This window comes from Numenius arquata, chromosome 7 (assembly GCF_964106895.1).
Source record: "Numenius arquata chromosome 7, bNumArq3.hap1.1, whole genome shotgun sequence".
Classification (NCBI taxonomy): Eukaryota; Metazoa; Chordata; class Aves; order Charadriiformes; family Scolopacidae; genus Numenius; species Numenius arquata.
In genome coordinates, this window is record NC_133582.1 from 14020042 (window position 1) to 14045494 (window position 25453).

Genomic DNA, 25453 nt, shown 5'->3' on the forward strand with positions numbered 1-25453 from the left:
TTAATCAGAAGTACATCTGTCCTCCACGGATGTTGTCCTTTCACCAGGTTTTGGTCTTTCCCTATAAAGTATAGAAGAAAGTTTGCTTTCTCTTAATGGCAGAGGGAAGGAGGCGGGGTGGGGGGGAGGATGTGGTATGCTGCTATATTCCCTATTCAAAAAAGTATCTCACTGATTCTGTCGTCTTTGCACATATGTCATTTCATCACTCGCTGTGCAGTTTTATTTCCTGATATGATGAACTGTTGGGTTTTCAGTGGGACCTGCAGGTGGGAAGAGACAGCAGCATTAAGGGTTCCTGTGGGTAAGGAGTTTGCAGAGATCCAGACAGACACATTTGACCACTAGCTAGGAGGCTACACAAACACAACCTCAGTTTCCTGCATCTGCTGGCATCTTAGGTTGCCTTCCAGAAGCAGCGAGGAACGTATTTGTAAAGTGTCAACTAATTACCTGGTTACTCTTACTAAGATCAAAATTAGGGGTGTCTGGACATGTGCAGAATAGTTCATTTTAGTAAAAGTAAGTTCAATAAGTGGGTTTAAAGAGATGGGATCTTAAGCAACAGTTGTGTAGTTCAGCCTTAGCATTTGAAAGAGCGATCTCCCAGCTCCTGGCTGCTGGTTTTGGCACCCTCTGAAGAAGAGGGAGGCAAAGTCGAGGTCCAGGTCCCACCTCAGGCTGCAGTCGGGGGTTCCTTACTCATGGCTGTGGTGTGTTGCACCCAGCTCCCTCCCTGTACCACATCTTGGGCGTGCAGAGCGTGCCGGTGCCCGCGGGAGGCTTAGGAATAGCCGTCCCTTGGCTGGTTGCCCAGCCCGGCACAGGAGAGGCCACCTGGGACACACACCTACAGAGAGCTTCCAGTGCAGCCTCAGTCTTGCCAACTTAAAATATAGACAGCTGCTTTAGGTGCCTCAGGGGTCTGGGGATCACGGTCTTGAAGTTCAGCACCTCAGTTCCTTTTTAAGCACCCGAGCAGGATAGGCCTCTGGGGAAAAATGTATCAGAGAGAATTTCTCTGGCTTTATTTCCTGTAATTAGTGGCCTCAAAAATGAGAGAATCACCACTTTAGAGAATAAATATTTTTACACATCCATATATAACATCTACTTGTCTCTGTAACAGCAAACTTTCAAATTAAAGGTAACTTCTCCAGCGTTATTTCATTTGTGCCGTAGAAGGAAAGCATCCAGATTAAAGACAGCAATTAGGCACGTACTTAGTTATGGGTTTAACCCTGTCCTCTGTGTTTTCTTGAACTGGGGCCTTTGACCCAGTCCTTCAGACGCTGAAGCACACACCTACCCTTCACAGCCGTGATTAGCTCTGAGTGGAGCTGCGTAACTTGGAGTGGATGCTGAAGTGCCTGCAGAGGAGTTGCACAACAGTGGCAGAGTCAAGACTCTGCATTATCCCAGCAGTGGAAACTCAGTCTTGTTTCAAATTATCCCCTTCTCCTTCCTGCCTGTTTTGAGGCCACTGATGTTGTTTTCTATCAAGGTTTGAGATGCGTCACCTTCAGATGGTGCCGTTGTCTGGTAAATGGTTTTCAGTGCGATGGCACAGGATTTCTGTATTCTGCTGGCCAAAAAATCAGTTTTCGGTAATTTGTTAAATGTGCTTAACCTCATTCAGCTGGGCCCTCAGGTTGTCTTTTAGTCTGCCATATTTTATTTTTGGACAGTCGAACAGACTGAGAAAATTTATTTCAAGGGTCCCACACAGCATTTAGGATTTCACTCCTGCCTCATCATAGGAGGATTATTTTGGGACGGAGGGTGGAGAGGGTGACAGTTTGGTTTTTTTTAAAAAAAATATTTAAAAAAACCCAAACAATTGCATTGACTCAGGACATGACTATTCGATAATAATGTTCATGTATTGCAATCATATGATGCAACTTCCTGCTGCTCATGTCTGTGTTTGTCTCCTCAGTCAAGTACGGGCAGGTGACATCTTTTGGTCAAGCTTCAGAAAAAAAACCTTGAGTTGGGGGGAAGACAATTTGCATTTTTACAAAACATTTGGCAATCTTTTTGTTTCATTAACAGGTTTAATGAGGCGCTATTTAAAATCTTTTTGATTCTATGAAGATTAACTCTTTAATGCTGTTTATTAAATGTAAATTATTCTTTTTTTCTTCCTGCTGGCCCTGCCACGCTGGCCGTTAGCTAAGCCCTGCCACTCGCTTTCCCTTTTGTTTATGGACAGTTTCACTTTCTGGTTTTGAAGCTTTTCTGTTTGGGTTGAGAGGAAACATCTGCACTTGCTTAAAAAAAAAAACCTCCTGGAATCTTCAAAAGGGCTGAGGAAAATGATTTTGAAATTATATGAAAGGTTGTCTTCACTAAACCAGAATTTGGGGGCTAAAGTTGACTTAATATTGATTATTTGAGGGCTCCCTTAAAGACCTTCTCTGAGCAGAATGTTTTCAAAGACATGTCACCTTGCCTTGGACACATTTAGAAAACAAATGATCAAATTATATACTGCTAAATGTTGGTCGCCATTCTCATTTTGAGTGGAGACACTCTTTGTTTTGCCTGCTTCACAACTTCGAGGTTCTCTTTCTACTAGCAAAAGAGGTGCTTAATTTAGATCGAAAATGTGAATCGGCATAATTAAGCTCCACCACTCGAAGCGTTCAGTACCATCTCACTCCTGAAATTACTATTGAAATTACTGCCTGCCTACAACCGTTTTTCAAGTTTTTAGAAAAAACAGATCATTGTTTTTATGAAGTCTTTCTCAGGCTACAGCTTGGAGCCCGAGAAATGAGAGGAAAGCCTACGGCTATGCAGCAGTCTGTAGCTGGAACACCCACATTGGAGTGACTTCAGGCAGCTCCTCCACTCAAGTTTTATTAATACTTAAAAGTAACAGGAGTTTTGTCCCTTTTCCCCTTGCACGCACTCACTAATCTCAGATCTGAGCAAATAATCTGTTGACCTCGCTGAGAAGTGGATCAGGCTCCTAAAGAGGCACGTCTGGGTTTTTTTCTTTCGTTTTTTCTCCCCCTCCCCTTGGATCTGTAACTTAGAAATGCAGCTGCACTGTTCTTGTTTTGTCATGAACCTCTTTTCTCTGTGACCACAGAAACTCGACAGATCTTGGAAGAGTATGTGCCTATATTTAGTGTATATACATGTATATGGGAGTGGGAGGGAAAAATGCATTTGAAGAGCGAGCGGGAGACATTGTGATCGTTAAGAACTTAAATCTAAAATCACAAGTTTAAAAAAAAAACAGCGTAAGAAATGTATCTCTTTAACTTTGAAGTATGGCTCCTTTCAGACCAACAGGAAAGGTTGTAAACCTCTCAATCAGTTTCAGCCCTGGTTTAAATCCATGTTCAGTATAAAACGTAAGAACCTCTCCTTGGCCCCTTCTCTTATTTTACACTGTGCTGACACGCTGGTTTATGTTTTGATCTCTCTGGTGTTCCCGAGTGTCCCTTGTGCTCAGGTAATAAGGGAAAAAGCCAAGAAGGGATTTATGGACCAAAGATAGCTTGCACACTAAAGAGAGCTGTCACAGTTAGACTTGAAAAATAATCTTTAAACATCGCGACTTCTGTCTACTCATGCATATTAGGAGGGGAGGCTTTACCGGGAACTTTGAAGGGAAGGAAAGAACAATTATCTTTAGTCTGTCAAGTGGGGACATGGGGCTGTTGCACAATGAAAGTTACATTCTCGCTGTAAGCTTCCTTTCTGTCACTCGTGGACTTGCTCTGGCCCCTAAGGCACGTACATCCCCACCCTGATGCTTAACCTTGTGACAGCAGGAGCCGTTCCTCCAGCTGAAGCGGCCCCAGTTTCTCTATTGCTTTTCCAGCAGCGCCAGCACTTCTCCTTCCTCTTTCCCTCCCCCGAGGTTTTTTTTTTTTTTTTCTTTAAAAGAGAAAAGTGTCAATTTGAACTTCCTCCTCGACAGACCCCACTGAGAAACTGATACGGGCCTGATAAGGTGATATTTATTTATTTTTTCTGCTGCAAGACTTCACAAGTCCTGCTTCCCTCTACCCCCCACCCCCCCGCCCAGCTTTCAATACTTCCCGGTCTCGCGTCACCAGGAATGTCTGCTCTGAGATGCTGGCGTGGTGACAGGCAACTGATAAGTAGACATAGATAATATTGTCCACAGTGCCTTTGTGGAGCTTCTTGAGCCTAGTAGGACCTCTGTGTTTTACCCAAAAATTTGGGTGGACGTTTAGAAAACGGGTTACCAGTCCACGAGTACAGACAAAATGACAAAAGAGAGCAGATGATTTTTAATGCCAGCCAACGCAACAGGCTATTAATTTATTTTTGAAACAGCTCTGCATTAAACTTTAACATTGAGAGAAGCAATGGGGAAGCTGTGTGTATTGCACTTGCTGTGCAACACGCCTTATGTTTTATCATAAATATTTAAATTGAACATAACTGTGTTCAATTGTGTTTCATTGCAACGTTAAAACACACAAACTTCCCACATATCTCAAACTAAATTTGCTTGCTACTAGTCTAATGCCATTTGAAAAAGGATGCTGCTGTAGAACTGAGGTGCTGTGAGTAGGAGCATGCTTTGAAAACAGCTGTTTTCTTGGATACATTTAATAAATGTCTGTTCCGTTGCCTTATAGGGCAATGTTGCCAAATGACACGTTCCCTCGGAGTAGTAAATAGTGAAGCAAAGAATCCGCGTTGAAAGTGGCGTGGTCATTGCCTCTTCCCATCTTCCTCATTGGGTTTAGCCGGTCCCCCAAAAATCAGAAATAACTGTTTTTCAGCCCAGTTAGTGAAATAAGAACAGTCAGTCACAAAAGTAGAAATTTGGCTAAAGGGCTATGATACTTTCGCGTGATGTACCTGTCAGTGTTGACTTGTGCCTCCTGATGGAAAACCTTGCACATAACTAACCATGAATATGAAACCTTCTTGTAGTTTTCCCCCTATAATAAAATATTTTACAAGTCATCATTTCAAGATTATATAACTATTAACTCTGGGAGATTAGATAAAAGCAGACTTCCTTTTCTAGTGAAGGCATCTTTCAGTGTCCTGTTTGTATGATTGTTATGTCAAGATAAACAAGGTAGAGTCTTTGAATGCAATGAAGCAGTGTATGCGCTGAACTGATTCAAATGGTTGCTAGCTTCTATTTCCTTCTAAATGCATATTTCTTTTGCTTTTTTTTTTTTTTTTTTTTGGTTAAAGTACTTTTCAACTTAAGCTGGAGCCAACCAGTCTTGCTTTCTTTTGCTTTGCTTCAGCATTTTATTTTATAAAGTACAGCTGTAAGCAGAGGAGTTTTGCATAGACTGAATGCCACAGAAATCTGCAGTAAATAGTCTGCTTTGTTGTAGATGTTCCTAAGCAGTATATTTAATGAGTAATGATCTGTTTACTGATGGAGAATACCTTCTCTTTGAAGAAGGCTTTCATCCTGGCCAGCCATGGGTTTTTTGGTACTGTAAGTAATTGAACTGGCTGGTGAAGTGACTGCTGCGGTTTGGCAAAAGCCGATTTGTCATGCCTTGTTATTTTACTGAGGAACATTTCTGGGAGCTTGCCTTCTGCAAAGTCCTTCTGTTAAACCTGTATTGTGAACAAATGCTTGTTACCGCATTTATTAGAAATACTGCTTAAGTAGACATTCAACAGCAAAGCTAGTCAAATTTAAGGGGAAAGAAAGGTGAAATCAGTTTGCAAAGTGGAGACTAGCACTCTGCAAATGAATCGTCATCCAGATCTGTATGTACAGGCTGGTATCCCTTAAATTAACAATGCTTTTTATTAACACTTACTACCAGCAGGGCGTTTCTTCACACAGAAATTAGGTTTTTGGCAAGTTAAATGATTCCTCATCTCCGAGAGTGGCCCTTCCTTCCCACTAAACTTGTAGGTTTTAGATTGTGTTTTGAAAAGAGATAATGATGGTGACATATCTAAATAATCATTACCTTGTCTTTGTATTTCAGCACAAACCCACGTTAATCCAAAGCAGCACAGCGCTGATAAAGATGAGCTCTGTCAGAAAAGCATTCCAAAGAAGGAGCACAGTGTGAAAGAAATCCTGAAAATGGAATCCAATCCTCCGAAAGGAAAAGACTTTTTCCAGACCAACATTTCACCAGTTACTCCAGAAAAAGACTTGGATGATTTGCGTAAGAACTATAGTCCGGAGAGGTGTTTCTTCCCTCGAGTTGTCTACCCAATCCGACCTCACATTACAGAAGACTATCTGAAAGCTTCCTTAGCATATGGGATGGACAGACCCAGCTACATTACTCACTCGCCCATCCAGACATCTACTACACCGAGTCCTTCAGGGAGGAGCAGCCCAGACCAAAGCTTAAAAAGTTCAAGCCCTCACAGCAGTCCAGGGGTCACAGTTTCGCCTCTGGCACCTACTTCCCAAGAGCACAGAGAGCCGTACTCTTACTTGAATGGATCGTATGGCTCAGAAGGATTGGGGTCTTATCCTGGATACGCACCCCCTGGCCACCTCCCACCTGCCTTTCTACCATCCTATAACCCCCACTACCCCAAATTCCTGTTACCTCCATTCAATATGAGCTGTAATAACCTGAGCGCTTTGAACAATATCAATGGCATCAACAATTTCAATCTCTTCCCAAGGATGTATCCTCTTTACGGCAACCTGCTCAGCGGAGGTAGCCTTTCTCACCACATGCTGAACCCCACCACGCTCCCCAGTTCATTGCCCAGTGAAGGAGGCCGTCGATTGCTGCAGCCTGATCATCCGAGAGACTTCCTCATACCAGCACCCAACAGTGCCTTCTCTATCACGGGCGCTGCTGCCAGCATGAAGGACAAGCCATGCAGCCCCACCAGCGGGTCACCCACAGCTGGTACAGCAGCCAGTTCGGAACACATAATGCAACCTAAACCTACCTCAGTGGTGTTGGCTGCCACCGGCGGTGAAGAAGCCATGAATCTCATTAAAAGTAAGAGGAATGTGACCGGTTACAAAACCCTCCCATACCCACTGAAGAAGCAGAACGGGAAGATCAAGTATGAATGCAACGTTTGCTCCAAGACCTTTGGCCAGCTCTCCAATCTGAAGGTAGGCAGTGGAGAGTAAGACACGGGCCTTCTTGGAAGGCTCTGGTTTCTCCCTGTAGGTTATCTAGGAAAAGTAGGGACAGGCCTCCTTTCCTTGTTAGGCCATTTATCAGTCTGGGATTAATACGGCACCCCCCAGCAAGAAAGCATAGTTGTAAAGACAGTGTTTTAATACTGACGCCACCTAATTAACTAGATAACATTGTATTTTGGCAACGGGAGCCTTCCGCTAACTTGAGGAAACATCTGAAAGTACTTTTGTTACAGCGCTGGAAACTGCAAATTGTTAATTGCTTTTGCTTCTCCCTAGGTGCACCTCCGAGTACACAGCGGAGAGAGACCCTTTAAATGCCAGACTTGCAATAAAGGCTTCACGCAGCTGGCTCACCTCCAGAAGCACTATCTGGTACACACGGGAGAAAAACCCCACGAGTGTCAGGTATGTAACACACCACAGAGACAGCTCCACCGCCCCGGGAGGCCGGTGGCACGGCAGGGCTCGTGCGCAGCCCCTGCGGCGGCGCCCAGGGAGGGCTGTGCAGCAAACCCCCGGCTGCTCGGGGCTGGGGTGCGTATCGCAGCCCTGGTGAGCAGCGTCTGTGGGACAGCAGGGTTGCCTCTAGCCTGCTAGAGCAGCATCTGCCCCATACGGCTTTGCCACCCACCATACTCGAAATACCGTTCAGTGATATTTAAATAAAAAAGGTGGGGATTTTTTTCCCCTTTATGAGAAAGTGTGAAGATATAAAAAGCTGCTGCTTCATCCTGCCGTCTCCTCCTAGGTGTCTGTGATTTAAACCATAAAATCCCCTCCCACTCATTTACTGTTTCTCTGCCACCCCCCGCATTAGGTTTGTCACAAGCGGTTCAGCAGCACCAGCAATCTCAAAACCCACCTGCGACTCCACTCTGGAGAGAAGCCTTACCAGTGCAAGCTCTGCCCCGCCAAATTCACCCAGTTTGTGCACCTGAAGCTGCACAAGCGTCTCCACACCCGGGAACGTCCCCATAAATGTATCCACTGCCACAAGAGCTACATTCACCTCTGCAGCCTCCAGGTCCACCTGAAGGGCAACTGCCCCGTCGCTCCTGCCTCCGGCCTCTCCATGGAGGACCTGAATCGGATCAACGAGGAGATCGAGAAGTTTGACATCAGTGACAATGCTGACAAGTTGGAAGAAGTGGAGGACAATATCGACTTGACGTCAATCGTGGAGAAGGATATACTGACCATGCTCAGGAGGGAAATGGAAGGAGCTAATCTGAAAGCATCTCTGCAGAGGAACCTGGGAAACGGACTTATCTCCTCAGGATGCAACCTTTACGAGTCGTCAGATATGTCAATTATGAAGTTGCCTCACAGTCACCCACTACCTCTGTTACCTGTAAAGGTCAAGCAAGAAACAGTTGAACCAATGGACCCTTAAGACTTTTTGGCAAAGTGATTTTTTTTTTTTTTTTTTTTTTTATTTATGACTTGGCAAGTCAGGGTGCCTGTAGCAGTTGCTTGTACATAGTTTCAATGCTGCAAAGCAATCTTGGCTTACAGTAGTTTCCCTACGCTCTCCAGCTGAAAGAAGGAACTCCAAAGTTACTGTTTTCTCAGGGCATAAAAAGGGGCAAAGGACTGTGCGTTGCCTCGCCAGTTACTAAAAGACAATCATCTATCCATAATTATTTTTTCAATGATAGTACTTCATAATTTATTATGCAATTAATCATTCTAAAAGCAATAATTAGGAAAATGTTTACAATGACTGGAAAATTCATTGTAATTTTTACTTTAAATGTTTTTATTTTTTGTTTTATGGCCATTCTTTGTAGATATTTTTTTCTGCACATCTGTTTTAAGAACCTAAGATGGGGGTTTCAGTAAATGTGTTTTATGTACCAATGTCTTTTAAACAAATGCGGTTTTTCGTATTGCCAAAGTTGGACATTTGACACACAGAATCCTAGGTCCGTTGGTTTGAAAAAAAAAAACAAAAAATGCTGTGTACTTTTACGTGTAAATCACCCCACTGGGAATTGAAAAAAAAAATAAACCAAACCCAGAGCAGCAGGAAGCAGGGGAAGAAACTGCTGCCCCTGCCTCTCTGAGGACAGGAGAGAGATTCTTCCGCCTGCAGCGCTGCCTGGCAGGGACGTGGCGCAGCGCCCACCTGCCTGCCACGGACAGGCCTTTAGGAAACAGCCGTAGCCCCACAGACTGTCACGTATCTCGATGACCAAAGGAATGCATCAGCTTAAAGTGGCTCTTCCAAAAGAAAAAATCTCACTTACGTTCTTGTATTTCTAAAAAGCAGTTTAAAAGCAAACACACAAATATTCTTAATATTCTGCCTGAAAGGGAGTTTTTGGCAGACTTCTTTCTTCTCTCTTTTTTTTTTTTTTTTTTTTCCATGGCCAGAGCCTTCCAGGGATAAAAAAAAATAAATGGTCAGATTCCCTGAGAAAGAAGGGGTTTGGTTTTACTTGTATTTTCCTCTCCCACTTTGCCTGGGTAGAAGTGGGGAACAAAGTCCTTTCCTGGCACATACTTTTTTTTTTTTTCTTCCTGTACGACTCAGATTTTTTTCTCAGTATTTGTGTTTGTACATTTTGTGGTTAATTTAATTAAAGAAAAAAAAGGGCATTGCAAAGTTGTTGAACAACAATTACCTCAGTGCTTGTGTCCAGTGGTGCAGACAATGCTGTTTTATCTAAATGCTTTGCTACTTTAGAGAAGAAACCAAAATGTGCACAGGGAAAGATAGAATGCACGTCCTTTTATCTTTTTGTTTTGCTAAGCCCAAAGATGATATGGTGACGTTTGAGGTGTAGCAAAGAATACATGTATATTTATAGATATATTTATACCACTATACTATATATGTATATGTATATATATTTATACCACTTAAGTTGTGAGCCAAACCATGTAATAAAACCTATTTTTCATCTAAGTGTGAAAAGCAAATGTTATCCAGTTCTACACGTTACCAATGACCTCAAACCCAGAAGGTTGTACCGAGGCATTTGTCGCTGGCCAGCGGGCACAGGCTGCCCGGGTGACGCCTCAACGTGCAAACACCTTGCGTGGGTAACGTCACCCACGCTCGGCGTCTGGGCGAAGTGGGTGGGAATCGCCCTCTTTGCAGGACGGGGTCAGGGCTCCCCTGCTCGCTGCTCCCAGCAGTGGTACCGGGGGAGGGAGGAGGCGGGTGGTCAGTGAACAAACAGCCAGAAAATGTAACTGAAAGAACTTGAAAAGAAGCCAAATACGACCCGTGCATGGTGTGTTCACGTAACACAGCGACGGGCAGGGTGGAAGTTAGTTGGGATGAGCCCCTCGGCTCGTTTCGCCCTGCCGTTAACGAGTTGCACGGTCAACGCGCATAAATACAAGTAGCATTATTACACACCTCCTCTCCATGTATATCTTTTTGTCTGGGTTAGATTCTTACCAATTTTAACATAGCCCACTTCGGCAATCCAGGATTCGGTGACCTTTTCCTTCAGCAAACTTCATTTTAATGCCTTCTGTTAAAAACCAAAACGATCCTGAAAGACAAGTCTCTCAACACAGGTTTTGAAGGACTACAGTTCATTACATTTCCACTCCTGCAAATTGTGAGGCTGACATCTTTTAAATGTAGCAATAGTTCATAAATATAGTACTTACTTGTAGGATAAACCAAAGTATCACTACTCTGTCACTGGACACACACTTTTCCTGTTATTTGCCTGTAGTGCTTTCTTGTATTTGATACAAATTTTACAAGAATTTATATGCATCAGCTTTAAGAATTGTTACTTCTCTTTACTGTTCCCCCTTCCCTTAGAAGTTTTACATGTGAATGTAGCAACAATCAACAGTGTTTTGGGGTTTGTTTTTTTTTTTTGTCTCTCTTGAGAAAGACTCTGACCAAAGTTAACAGGCTTTTTACTTTGCTAGAACAACAAACTATCATATGTTTACGTATTGGTTTACATCATTATTTATGTGCAAATTGTCAAATGTAAATTAAATATAAGTGTTCATTGCTTTACTGACGCTTCCCTTGTCTTCAATCTCTCTGCACTGACTGTGTCCTTCCCCTCCCAGCCGCCGAGGGCGAGGATGGCTCCCGCCGTGCCAGCTTCTGCCGTTGTGGGCTCTGATTTTCCATGATTGATCATTACCCCAGCTTTGTTAATTATGGCGCTCTCTTCACTTTTAGCTAATACCTAAAAAAAAAAAAAAAACACAACACAAAAACACCCAAGGAATTTTTTTTAAAAAAAAAAACAACAAGAATTTTCAGTGTTTCGATGGAACTGCTCAAATGGTATCTGCCTTGCAGATATGTGACCAGGGTTCTCATTTACATATTTCCAAATGATTGTCATTTCTGGCCTGAAACCCTAACCACTGGGACCACAATGACACACTCAAAATGTCAGTGTGAGACCACTTAGTCCTGTGTCAGCATGGTGGGAACTGCATTCAAAACAAACGTGGATCTGTTCTCATTGCTCGCAACCCAGACGTGAACACGAACCAAAGCCGGGAGAAGGTCCAAGCGTCCGCTCCCCCTCACCACCACCACCTCCTCGGCCAAAAAGTAACAGTCGGCCAGGATGCCCCAGAAAAAGCTAATTCAACATTTGCTACTTCCATCATTTAGCGTGAGATCTAAACCAGAGAAGCCATGTGCTGCCCTGCCCTACCTGAACGTTGGAGAAATAATGTTCCTGCTCATATTGAGACACTCAGCGCCGTATGATGTTTTAAAAGTATTTCACTGTCCTCTTAAAAAATTCATTTAAACATCTGTCTCAAGAATTTGAAATACTGCCAGCACCGAACTGTGGAGTTAAGAAAACCAGAGCACTGTTGTCATAAACGTGCCAAATGCAGCATGTTATATTCCTATAGTCGACAGAGCTATTGCTGTAATAATTTTTTTAAAAAAACATAGGATAACCGTTGCCGCCATAAATCATACTTCATTACTTGGCAAAGCGTTATGTTGCGCTGGAGAGTTATGTCCTGGGGACACTTGTAAGCTTTAGAAGATGTTTAATAAAACACATTACATAAAAAGACAATGCACGTTATAGATCACAGCCCCGCGAGGCCGAGCCCGGCAGCTGCTGCCTTGGTTTCTGGCAGCCCCCGTGCGCTGAAGGCCCGCGTTGCCACCAGAAAGACAGGGGGTTTCAGCCATGGCAACACCACCACCCCCAGGCCGGCTCACCGCGGCGGCCTTAGCAAGGGGCAGGGGCGGGGAGAAAGCTCATCGTTTTGGGTGCAGCCATAAAACACAGCCCTGCGGGGCCGTGTGCCCCCAGCACAGAGCCGTGGGTGGCCTGTGGGGCAGGTGGGCTCGGTGCCCAACGTGCTGCCCTCTGCGTGAAAATGTTGGGGGGACCAAGAGTGATGGGGCATGGAAGGCGACGTGCCCTTTCCTTCCATGGCTTCGCCAGCTGCGTTGCCAAGGGACGGGGCGAAGTACAGCTAAGATAGACTCAAACACAGATTTAAGGGGGATCCTGCCCTTCTGGCTGGTTTATAGAGGCAGGTGTCTCTCAGCTGGGTGCTGGGGGAGGCACCGCTAATTCCCAGTGTGGGCAATTACAACCTCGAGGTCAAAAACTGAAAGAAAAATGACTCACCGAGGGGCTATGAGCCCTTTGGGTTCAAATCAGCGGCTGCCGGTGCACGGCTGTGCCCCAACACGTGCTGGGACCACGCTCCGCGCGGGATGCAGCCCAAAACCTTTGCTGTCATTCAGAGGCATTACATTAGAGCGAGGGAAATAGTTGTGGCTGTAATTAAAGGCAGCCAGGAAACACTTGGCTAATTACTGCGTGAGCCAGGGCTGAGTGGATGCGGTGGGGCCGAGGAATGCGCCTGTCACCAGGCAGGTATCTGCAAAACACAAGCCGTCACAGCATCATAGAATCGTCCGGGTTGGAAGGGACCTTTAAGATCGAGTCCAACCATCAACCGAACACTGTCAAAACCACCACTAAACCACGTCCCTCAGCACCACGTCTACCCATCTTTTAAATACCTCCAGGGATGGTGATTCATCCACTTCCCTGGGCAGCCTGTTCCAATGCTTGACAACCCTTTCCGTGAAGAAATTTTTCCTAATATCATGGTGGCTTAAGAAAAAACTCAGCGATGGCATCAAGGTAGCCATCCCAGTATCAAGACATAGGGTCAGGGTGGGCTGGCAGGGAAAAGGCAGCTGCCTGGGCTGGGACGTGGCGGGGCACAGATGGAAATTTTGGCAACTTCACCACTAACCAGTTCCTGCCTGAACAGTGGGAAAACTTGACTTTTTGCCAAAGTTGCGACACTTCCCCAAAACACAGGGAGTTAATTTCTCATTAGATGCTGAAAACGGGCCATCCTGCAACCCAGCACGGCCGCTGCCAGTCCCTTTCTCACCAGCAGCACGTGGAAGTGCCGGCAAATAGCACATTTGCACACCCATCAAGGCCACCTTTGCACCGAGAGGTTCTACCAACCTGTGTGACTACGCTTTCGCTCATTTTCGAAAGAGGTTGGGGAAGATTTCCCAGAGATTCACAGTGGTGACCGAAGGGAAGAGGAGCCACTAATCCTCACCGAGCCCCGGCTGCCTCGGTGCCTACTTGGGATGCAAAGCTGTATTCTTGTCCTGTCCTAGAGGGGCCACATGTTGATTACTTAGAGACACAAGCAAAGCAGACATCCCCTTCTGCTCCAAAGCCAAGCCTCCTGACTTCCACTATGACAGCTTGCAGCTTGGCACGAGTTGAATGGAGCTCTGTGCAGGAAAATCTGGTGCAGAGAAGATTCGATGCTGCTTTCCACCTCCCGGCACCACCTCTGCAAACTTCAGCCTGCACAAGCTCACCTGGGAAAGGCACACAGCCTGGGCTCCTGCAGTGTTGTCTCTCACCCCATGCTGATGTTGTCCTACCACTCGCTCTATAGTTCTCCCTGGCATCCTCTCCCAGGGCAGGGTGATGCAGCCCTGTGCGACAGCCAAAGCCCAGCGCCTGAACATCTGTCTCCTGGCAGTTCAGAGGCACCCTCCAGCCATCACATCTGGCTACAAACTGCTTTGTGGAGCTGGGGGTTCAGCAGACTGGCTGCCACCAGAGGGAAGCTAAGACCCCAAGCAGGCAGCCAGCAGCAAGGCAAGGAGCTGTGGTCACTGGGTGGGTGGCACACACCCCTGGGAGAAGACCCTCCCCAGCAGGGACCCCTGCGGCGGGCAGGGGAGAAACTCCTGCACAGCACACGTGTGAACTTTTTGATGCCAGGGCTTGGGGCAGGAACCTGTGACCAGAGCACAGAGAAGGGCGGCACTGGCATGCGTGTTGGGCAGAGATCTCTGAAGAGAGATGTCCAGCCCTCTGGTAAAGGGAGATGGGCACTTGGAGCTCTCCCTGCCCCACCAGCTGGTGGCCAGGCACCTCCGTGGCATGCGGGCACAGTGGCCCTTCCCTCCTCCTCCTCCCCGGCCTGCACGCAGGGGGATGGTTGGGATGCCAAACCGCTTAGGTAGGTGTGACCAAATAGCCCTATTGAAGGGAGCCAAACCAGTATGACTTCCTTATTGTGCAATGATTAATAAAGGCCTTCAGCTCTTTTTTTTTCCCCCATTAATTGTGAATAGACAAGTCCTTGGTCATTTCCTTATCCAAGAACCGAGTGAGATTCCTTACAGCATTCCTGCCCCAAAGTGGCCGCACCGCACTGGGAAGAGAAGCGATTCCTGCCATATTGAAAGCACGCACAGTGAAACCAAAGGCTGGAAACCTCTTTCCCAGTTCACTCATGCTGAGGACTTGGCTGTCACAGCCTGATACCAGGCTTAGGGATGGGGAGACCCTAATGTTTCTGCCTTTACCACTTGAGTTTTACATGGTAAATCCTAACTGAAATGAGTGAAGCAGAGAGTAGCTTTGGGGCAGGGAGAAGAGGGCAGCAGGCAGCAGTCTCTATAGGATTTCTTGGATATTACAGTCTTGATTCCCAGCTTCCCTACAGCTTTCCTATGGCAAAACATTCTACATGAGGACTGTCACGCTCCAAACCACAGGAAACATTTGCTTTCACCTGTCCTTAATCTACCTTGTGTTTTCAGATGGCCTTTTTATTTTACAGGACAGGTCCTGCGCATCTTTACAGACAAGATCTGCTCTTCTTGTCAGCCTCAAAGCCCCATGCAGAAATTCTTTAGTATGCGGGGAAGGTTTGGTTTCCTCTGGCCACGCTGGGGCGATGTCCTCAGGCGGGGACCCAGTTCACCAGGCTGGGCGGCGTGCCCGAGAGGTCTCACTTTACTCAGTCATGAAAAAAACAAGAGTTAAAAATGTTGTAGAAACTGCAACCAGGTGCGAAAGGGAGCAAGGATACATGAAAAGTGAAAATTTGCCTTTTTAATAAGCCGTTGCAGGTTAGCTGGGTGTTTAGGAGGGAACACGCACTGGTGCTCATAGTCATTCAGAGAAGATTCTCTGTGTGTGTGCATGTGTGTTTTTAATGAGACTAGAAGGTGCAGAACGGGGCTCCTTTTCTAACCTATATCGCAGCAATTTGTGCATGTCTGTAGCTGTGGGTGTTATGTGCTTTCTACTCTGAGTGGTAAGTTTCAGTTTGATTCTGCTCTCGAGAGCTGTGGGGACAGTTTGCACTTGCCTTATCAACGCAGAATCCAAATAGCTTCACGGTGTGCCCGGCCCCCTGACACTGCAAACTGAGAAAATACACTTTAAGCACAGAAGAGCGGGTGAGGTGACAACCAGAGGACTTTTTCTCACCAGAGCATCCCAATCTGCCAAACCCCTCGTGCCCCAATCAGCAGGGCAATAAGGCACCTCGAGAGCCGCAACCTCGGCATCACCCTGAGAGGCCCTGGCTGGGACCCCGGGGAGCAGAGCCAGGACCTCGGGGAGCAGAGCTGGGATGCTGGGGCTGGGGCTCTTTTCCTACATCCCCACTGCCCTAAAATCCCGCAGCACCTCCTCCAGCCCCTTGCACCAATGCCCAAGCACTGGGGGCCCCCTGCAAATTAGGCAGCTGCAGGAGGCACTGGCCTGTCCCCATTCCTCCCTGGGCTGGCCCTGAGCAAGCCTGGCTGTGAGCCACTGACCAAAACTGTGCCCATGATTAGAGACAGCAGCAAGGGAAGGGCAGGGCAGGTACTTCCATGGTCCTTGGGAAGCAGCTGTAGTTTGGCTCCACAGACTCGTGGTCTCAACAGTAATCCCTGTGCCCAGCCATGCAGCTGATTTCCAAAAGAGCATTGCTAGCTTTGCATCTGTTTGCTAAAAATGCCTATCTTCTAGACTACATACCAGTGTCCATGCTGCCTGTCCTGCTGTTCCCACATGGGCTGTGACCATGATGATGATGATGACGATGACATCCATGATGAGGTGCCCCACGTTCTCCACCCCTGCACCTCCTGTCTGGGGGTCCTGTGTGGCCACTGGCCCCATGGCAGCAGCCCCGGTGTTCCATCATCCTCGAGAAAAGCCTGATCCCTGCAGAGAGAGACCCCACAGCAACCTCAGCAGTTGCTGCCGAAATCTGTGGAAAAATACCCCCCTGAATCTGGAGCCATTCGGGAGTAGGTCAGCACAGTTCCCCTGGGACGCCCGGGTTCCTCTCACCCTCCTTGGGTGCCACATGCCGCAATTCACTGGGGGCCTTGTTCATAAAATACTTGAGTGTTACTACCTACATAGCAGCTAAGAGCAACCTGCAGATTTCCTCTCTCCCTCAGATCTGCTTGAGGTTTTTAATTGCACCCCCCAGATACAACACTCAGGAATGACTGTGTTGTTCGCCACACAGCCACCTGTCTTGCTTGAGCTCAAAAAGGAGCCTGGGAGACGAGGTGGAACAGCGGCTGCAGGTACAGCTCCCTCTGCCCTGTCAGGCACAAGTGGTCCAGGCTCCTCCAGGGCAGGGGCAACGCAGCACCGGCCCTTCTGCTGTCGCAGGCAGGATTAACCTTATTCTGCTAGTGAGCACCTGACAGAGAGGTAGGCTGAGGAGCAAAGGGTGCCAACCACACTGGAGGCATAGTGCGCTCTGATTTCCTTCAAAATCTCAGCTACTTATCCAAATTAAGGAGGCCAGAGAAGAAGGGCCTTCCCTGACCATCAAACCCATTCTTTTGAAGCAGCACACACCCCTGCAGAATACTCTAAGAACCTTGTTAGACATGAACATCCTACAGTTCTCTGCCACTGGCCTCCCCCCCCCCCCCGCCTCCCTCTGTGCCCATTACCCACAAGGGAACACCTCAACCCCATGTGAATCTGACTCCAAAACTACATTCAGGGATGGATCCAGCCAGAGAGGTCAGCCACAGGTTCTTATTTCCCCCAGATTTGGGGTATTTAAGACTGGGAATGCCTGTTGATGTCATTCCTAATGCATTTTTGGGTTTTTTTAATGAATTTTCAATGTAATTGTTTAGACCAATCTAAACACTAAGGCAGTGATTTGCATCTACGCAGGGGAATGTATCCAAGTTTAAGCTCATCTAACAATGGAGATCTAAAGACAGACTTTTTATCTAGAAATTTCAGTACTTCAAGGCTAGCACTGTTTTGCAGCAAGGACAGGGACCCAGGAGCCAAGATGGGTGGATTCTGCTTTTGGTACCTCCACTAACTGGCAGTGAGGTCTGGAACAAGTCAGTTGACCTTCCCATACAACGCCCGACTCATTTGTAGAATAGGCACAAGACCTGTGCAAGCTGTGGTGTAAGACTGATATTTGTACCTTGTTTTGAGATCCTCCGATATATAACGGCATGTATTTTTGTTGTTCGTAGAGAGAACAAGTTGCTTATAGTAGTGTCTGCAATATCATAATATTTAGAAGTCCTCACTTACGGACTACGACTACCCTGAACGCAACAAAAACTCTCTCTGCCCCAAGGAGCTTACAAACGAAGCACTATTAAAAACCCCCAAAACCACAGTGGCTAGGTGCAGAGCTTAAATTTCCATTTTCTCTCAGCATTTTCCCACGAGGGGATTGCATGTGAGAGCACACAACAGAGAGTCAGATCACACCCGGTTCGGTTGCTCTGGCATGCCATTTGGCAATACAAGAATGACATAAATTAAAGTGAAACCCTTCACCTCAGCCTAAGTGAAAATGTGAAGAGCGAGGGGGGTGAGGAGGAAGGGGGGATATTGATCCGTATCTACTCAACAGTCAGACCAGTGGTGTGGTGGCAACAAAAGACATGCCTTTGCTTTTTCAGTAACTAATAATCTATAGAGAACCATTTCCTTTTCTGCTGTTAAGATAACACATTCGCCACCTCAGCTGCATGCAAATAATTCGTGCCTCTGCTTAACTAATTTACCTCTCTGGTGCAGACAGAAGGGCAGAAACTTCCCACCAGTGTCGACTGGTGTGCAACACTGAAAGAGGAGCCAGCTCACCCAGAACTTTCTGAAATGTTTAAATCATTAGAGGACAATTGCACCAAACGCTCTGCAGGAGAGACATGGCTTCGTGAGATTAAATGGGTTATTTTTGCTGGTATTCGGCCCTGCCTCTGCCCCACATGTGGGTTGCAGGCTGGAACTGACATTATCCAAAGAAAAGCATTTGATATCTCTGCACATAGACCACAGCTGGTCAACAACTCATCCCAGATTTAAACACAGTATATTAGCTCTCATCTGGTGCCAGAAATTTTACATACTATTAAAAGCCGGGGCCCCCAGAAGTGTGCTGAAACTGAGTGGGCCTTCACTTCACATTGCTTAGAAGCAAACGGGTATCGAGTTGGACATGTGTCTGTATCTGACGAAAACCTTGTTCTAATCAAAACGCTGATGCTACTTTCACTTGCTTGCATATGCACACGTCTCACCCCACATTAACACAACGTGAGCAAGGTTGCGATGTCAAGCACCAAAAAGTTATGAAATGCCAGAAATAATTAAGCTTGTCCACACGGAAGCATCAGGAACAGCCCTTGCTTGCAGGATCCCGTGCTGGTTTTCCCATAGGACTTCTACCTTGCTCAGCACGCAAGATGCTCACCCTGTGCGGGACGGGGCAGGGATGCCCTCCCTCTCCTCTTGTCTCCATCACTGGCCACATGGCTCTGGCCCCCGTGCTCCTGCACTGCTTTTCAGCCAGTGCTGGTTGCTCCTTGGTGCTTTTGGTGGGCCCATCAGGAGGACAGCTGAAGGCTTCACCTGTGTCACTCAATGTCCACATGGGAGAGGAAGGTGGTATCCCTACGCACAGCAGAAAAAGAAACAAAATACAGGGTTGCAAGTCAAATATTCTCTTTGGGTGCCTGGACTTTCCAGGGCAGTTTGTCCCAACTGAAGTGTTATTTGACTGTAGCATAGCTCATCCTAACTTCAGGGGTCACTGGGAATCCTCAAAGCCTTCAAAACAAGCACCTAAAACCAGAGAGTTTGATACTTCACAGCCTGTGAAAATTCAGGTTAAGTGACTTGCTCCATGCTATGCAAAACTCTTTGGGTAACAGCCAGTGAAAAGCGTGTTTCTCCCAGATAGCACCCAGCTCTCTGGTGGAGATGGCGCCTCCATCTACCCCACCCCTTTCAATGGAGACCACCACCAAAGTGTGGGGTTTACAGATAAGAGCCTCCTCTGATTCCCAATGGCAAAGACCATTGGGAAAGGTAATGCTCATCCTGAAAAGACCACATCATTATGCACATCCATAGAAGCTTGATTCAGCCTTAATTCTGGCTTTTCTCAAGCTTGCTGCCTCCGTGCTGTTCCCACAGGCTGCCTGGGCAAGCTCTCAGGTCACGGAAAGCACATGCACCAGCGAGATTTGTCCCGTTCCATGGCTGGCCTGAGGTATGTCAGTACAGCACAACAAGACTGGCATTTTTCCATGAATCCAGCCACCAGCTCTGCTGGCAGTGGCACTGCTGCCAGGAGCAGCCTGTCACCCATTATGTAGACTAGCACAGGCGGGTGGTGAGCCCCACACTCTTTCTCTCCATCCTTCTCATCCTCCCTTTCCCTGCACCCAGACCCATTCTCTCGCCTTCTCTGCAAGCATCCCCAGGGCTCCCTGCTCTCTGCCTGTGCTGCCAGCCCTGGCAGCACACTGACCACCAGGGGAAGGTGGCCACCAGCTTCTGTCTCCCCAGCCACCACCCAGTGGAGGGAAGCAGTGAAGCGCCACCTTTTCTATGGAAAACCCGGTGCCTCCTAAGTGAGGGGACCCATGCAACTGAGGGCAAGGGTGAGATGAAACATTAAGAGAGAAAAAAAGAAAAAAGGAAGAACATCTTTTCACAGTCCGTAGATGCAAAGTGAAACTATTTTGTTAGATTCTGCTCTCCCACGTTGAAAAGCCCAGTTTCTCATCTCTGACTTTACTCTGAGGCATGAAATTTCACCCATGACTTGACAAACTATAACATCCACAACGCTTTGTGGCTCCTCAGAAGCCTGCTACCACCCTGCCAAAGCTCACCTTCAGCATTTTGCTGGGATGATATTGCCAAATTACTCCCTTTTTTAGGCTTTTCCTTATTTTGACACATTTTGCTTTGCTAATACTACTCCCTGGAGCTGAAAACCCAGTGAGGTGTGGAGCTGATGCTCTTGTTACTGCACTGACATCTCCATGGCTGAGTACAGGCAGCCAGCAAAGCAAATAACTGGGCCCACACTAGCACAGTGTCCCCTTTACTGGAAAGTAATAACAACCAGCTTTCCCGTGGATGCTGAAAAAATTACTAACCTGCTAAGCAAGAGCCATTTGCCTTCAGGCTCCTCACAGGGACTCACATAGCTCACAGAGGGCAGATCCCGCTTGGCAGCCTGATTTTGGACAGTCTTCATCTACAACCCACATAGTGGACATTTAAATCAAGACCGATTTATGCAGAAACATTTTAAATAGAGAGAACTGTGTTTAAGCCCAATTTTATGAAAGCTCAGCCATGTGCTTGGCTTACCAAAGTTAGCTCAAAGGAATAATAATTCTATATACTGCCTTTGAAAAGATGCAGTGTTTTTGCTCTATTCTGGTTTAGTAAAAGAACAATCTAATCACAGAGATGAAGAAATTGGTAAATGTTTCGGTCTGGACTGAGCATGTTTCAAAAGGAAATGGTCTATCTCAATGAAATTGCAGAGGGGTTCAAAGGAGTGGACGACACTCATTATTTTGTATCATACAAGGAAACAATCAAGGATTAAAAAAATCTATTATTCTGGTCTTACTAGATGATTTTTCCTCCTAGTATTATGAAAGGTTTCTGTTTCCCTGTTGACAGATCATCTTCCACAATGTTGTCTAAATATGTACTACCTCAGCCACTCACTGTCCCCATTGTCGCACCCTTTGATTCAGAGGAGATAAGAAGATAGGTCAAAAAAAGAGGTAGCAGGTGATTGTACCACCCGTGAAATATTCATTCCTAATATGTTGTTTGCTAGACCTGATGCTCAGGTACTTAAGATATGTTTCCCGCTACTTCTCCTTCTCCCTGGAGACAATTTCTTCTTTATAATTTCTGTATCATCTTGGTCAGTTTTGGCATTGGCACATGTAGGAGCCTATACATACTCTGCCCTGCTTCAGGGATCACTAACATTCCTCTGATTTTAAAAAGCCAAGAATGGGGGAGAACAAAAACAAAAGACAAGTTTGAGGGTCTGGATACCTTTTGTCCTAGTACACATGGGAATTAAATTGTGTTTGTCTTCTCCTCCTGCTCTAAAGACAGAGGTGGCATTAATAATGCAGAGGGCATCTCTCTTCAAGCTCTCTTGCAGCTTTTAAAACATAGAGAGCAAATAGCAAACTTAATTTTCAAAAGGAGATGAAAGGTAAGTTAGGCCTTATTGGTAAGAAGTGAAATTAAACTGGTTGTTGCTGTTTAACTTCTCTGTGCTATTTCCTCACATGAATTAGTCATGATCAACTCTGCTTGGCAGTTGTCCTTACAAAAAAACAGAACAGAGAGAAGTGTTAAGCACTCCCATACAATTTACCCAATAAATTTGTCATACCCCTTATATAGAGTTGTCCCTCCAGTTCTGCCTGTTCCCTAACATATCTGGCAGTTTGAACAATGTTGGCAATATTTGAGCAATTAGGCATTCCAAGTGGAAAGGTTACTATACCTTAGCCTCAAACGCAGGGTGTGTTTTGTCTTGTGCCTTCAGCCATCCTTGATGAGCATTGGTTGCACAACAGCCGTGAAGTAGGAAGACCGTCTTTCAATTTCAGTATGGCCTAGATTGTTTTGGTTTAGCAAAAGGCCAATAGTCCAATGGCGAGTACAGGACAAATGCACCTTGACTCAAATGCTAGCGAGACAGATCACAAAGAGGGAACTTCACTGCTGTTACTATTTTAGAAGTGTTAAAGCCTTTGGTCATACCGGCACTGGGGCAAAAACATGTAAAAGATAACCCATACAAGAAAAATCCCTCTGATGGAGCTCAGAGTAGGACTGGTCAAGAAGATGTGAGATTTTTGGTATATTTCCCCCTCTTTTGGTTGAGCAGCATCAGGATCTTGGTTTCTTTTTTGGCCTCTTTATTTGCAGTCCAAGTCCGTTGGGAAGCTCTGGACAGGAGCGGACATAGCCAGAGAAGTCCCATAGCCTCAACCAGGTGGGACCTGCAGACCACAGTCCATGAGGACAGGGACAAAACCACCTCCCAAACCAGCCAGCCCAGGAGACAACATCCTCAGCCCAAACCGTCACTGAGGTTGGAGAACAAGTGTGAGTTGCAAACGACAGCCCCGCAGAGGAGTGCCCCAGGTCGCAGGGAGGCCACCAGCCACCGGACTGGCTGCCACAGCCCTCCTCTGCGGGCAGCAGGGCACACCCAGTGGCCAGCCTGCCTGCCCTGCCCAGCAGGGATGCTTGGCTGAGTAGTCAGGACCTGGCTTAAGCCAGAAAAAAACAAATCTAAGCAGTAGAGAAGGAAGTTTTGCAGGTCGCAGCCACCACCAGTGCTGCCCATCCAACCCTGAGCCTTCATGGGAGGTCCGGAGCACTGGATGTAGGAGGTCATGTCTGAGATGCCTGGCTGCCCTCTCCTAAGGGGACCTGAATGGATTTGAATGACCTTACCTGTGCTGGGGTGCTCCCATGGGGCCCCCCACACCTCACCAGTGTCTCTCATGGGGCAGCTCCGTACTGGTAAAAACTGCTGAGAACTGGGCACTTGGCCTCTCCACTTGTAGCTGGTGGTATTTCCCTGGCTGGGGTAATGTTGATGTTCCTAATGAAGCTTTGGCAGAGAGAGAGAGACATGTTGTAACCATTAGCAGACTTTGTATTTAGAATTTATCTTAGAAAGGGACAAAGGATAACTCAGCTCAATGGGGGTCTTGTGCAAATGCAGGTCTACACTTTTCATTGTAATACCAGTCCTGGTCTTCACCATTGTCTTCCTCTGACCCAGAAAAACTTGATGGTGAAAATAATGTTAGTTAGAAAATAATGGAACTGATAAGTCATTGCAGGCACATGTGTGTCTCATTATACATCAGTTCGGTTTCACTATATATTTTACACTATGTAACATAAATTTCACTATGCGCCACAAGTATTTCAATATGTGATAGTCAGAAAGTGGCAGTTTACACTAAAAGTTTCAGTATGTGGTAGGATATTTCAAATACTATAAATTCTCCTTTTAAACGAAATGCATTGCGTAGATTAGTAAGAAATGCAGTTGTTTTAGTTTACCCAATGTGGTTTTCTTTCAGAACAGTATTTAGCACTGTGCTGTTCAATTGCCATGTTTATTTTTATCATACACATTAATGGATGATTAAGTGAAAATTCATTAAACATACACCACACAGGACTCAGGCAACCCGAGTTCCATTTCTTAGATCTTTTACCTCAGCTCAACTTACACCATATTAATAAACACACTATATTTATGAAGACCATATTAATGAAAAAAATAAACTTCCCATGTGAGGCTTGTGATTGACCTGGTTTGTTGTTTTGTTTTTTTTTCTAAATGAATTCTCTTTGAGCAAGTAAAATTTGAGGGATCTGACATCCCCTATAAGGGTGAACTGTTAAAGCAATGAGCAGGTATACCAAGGGTCTGCACTGAATCCCCATTTATTGCAGATGATCACCGTTTCAGTTGCAACCAGCAGGAGAAGAATCTGCACTGCCAGCACTGCGCTGCTGATCATGGTTTTGAATGTGTTGACCAGTTGGCCATACAAGTATCGCGTTAATCAGGCCTTTGGCTAGCAAACCCCATAACAGTACTGCACCAAAAAGCTCTGTCATATATTAGAGTTACCAGGTCATCATATTTTCATACGTGACGTCCTTCAGCGCCACAGGGTACAGATTACCTTTGAAAGATACTTGCCGTGAACCAAGAGCATATAAAAAGCAATCACGTGGCTTAGTAAAGCCAAGGCACATCTGCAGCAAGGATCATCTCCTGCAACCTTGGTCAAAGCCATGATAATGCTTCCAGACCGGTGCAGCAAAGCAATTTTCTTACATCCAGTACCTACCATCAGAAATGCAGAAAGAAGAAAAAACATTATGCTAAATTTTGATTATGAGTTCTCCCTCATTCTCATCTCCTCTAAACACAAGCTACACCAAGAACACCTCCATGCAATAGAGCTCCATGTTCTACTTTATTCAAAAAACCAGCCTCAGAAGACAGCATGGGGCAATGCTGAAGTCTAGCTAAAGAGAGAAACATCAGTTACCTCTGCTCTGGCTTTTGCCCCTCAAGATATAATCAGACAGATAATTTTCCAGCAATTTCAATGGATAATTTCAAAATGCTAATGATCCGTACTGAAGTTCAGGGTTTAGAAGAACTGCAGGCCTCAGCTGCCCTGTCTCGCAGTCAGAAGACAAGACTGACCCTGCACCGAAGTGACTCTGGACAAGCCACTTAGAGAGTTACAAAGGCCCTAGATTAATTAGAAACTAGGTCCTTTAATGTAACTCCTTGCCCCATCGCAGGCCTAGCAGACCTCGTTGGCTCCCTGCCAAATAGTTCAAGCACCTATTAACCAAGGAAAAGGTAAAGAGCTTGGGTTGTAATGTGCTGGATTTCAGCCCAGTGGTTTCAAATCTCCTGACCTGCAAGAGCAGCTTATCTGTGCTTGGAGGTCAAAGACCTCAGCAAAGCCATGTTAACAGGTCCGCACTGGCACCAACTCAAACATTTGGCTCTTCAGATTACAGTGATTCCTTGGTTTCTTACAAGTGGGGCAAAAAGGGCCACCAAAGCGGCCAGTGACGGACTCGGGGCTGGCCTGAGTCTGCTTACACTAACTTTTTTAGCAAAACACACCGCTGCAAGTGCTTCCTTGGCTCACAGGAGCTGGAACCAAACGCATCA

The 25453-nt window shown here is 46.1% G+C and overlaps 1 protein-coding gene across 1 annotated transcript in view; it reads left to right on the forward strand.

Moving 5' to 3' along the window:
- Positions 1-9339, forward strand: part of PRDM1 (PR/SET domain 1) — a 30379-nt gene extending 21040 nt beyond the window's left edge. Inside the window, exons 5-7 of the mRNA XM_074150729.1 lie at positions 5970-7078; positions 7388-7516; positions 7929-9339. Coding sequence (XP_074006830.1) covers positions 5970-7078; positions 7388-7516; positions 7929-8504 — 1814 coding nt within the window. The 3' untranslated portion in view covers positions 8505-9339. The remainder of the gene's footprint in view (positions 1-5969; positions 7079-7387; positions 7517-7928) is intronic.
- Positions 9340-25453: the final 16114 nt, after the last annotated feature.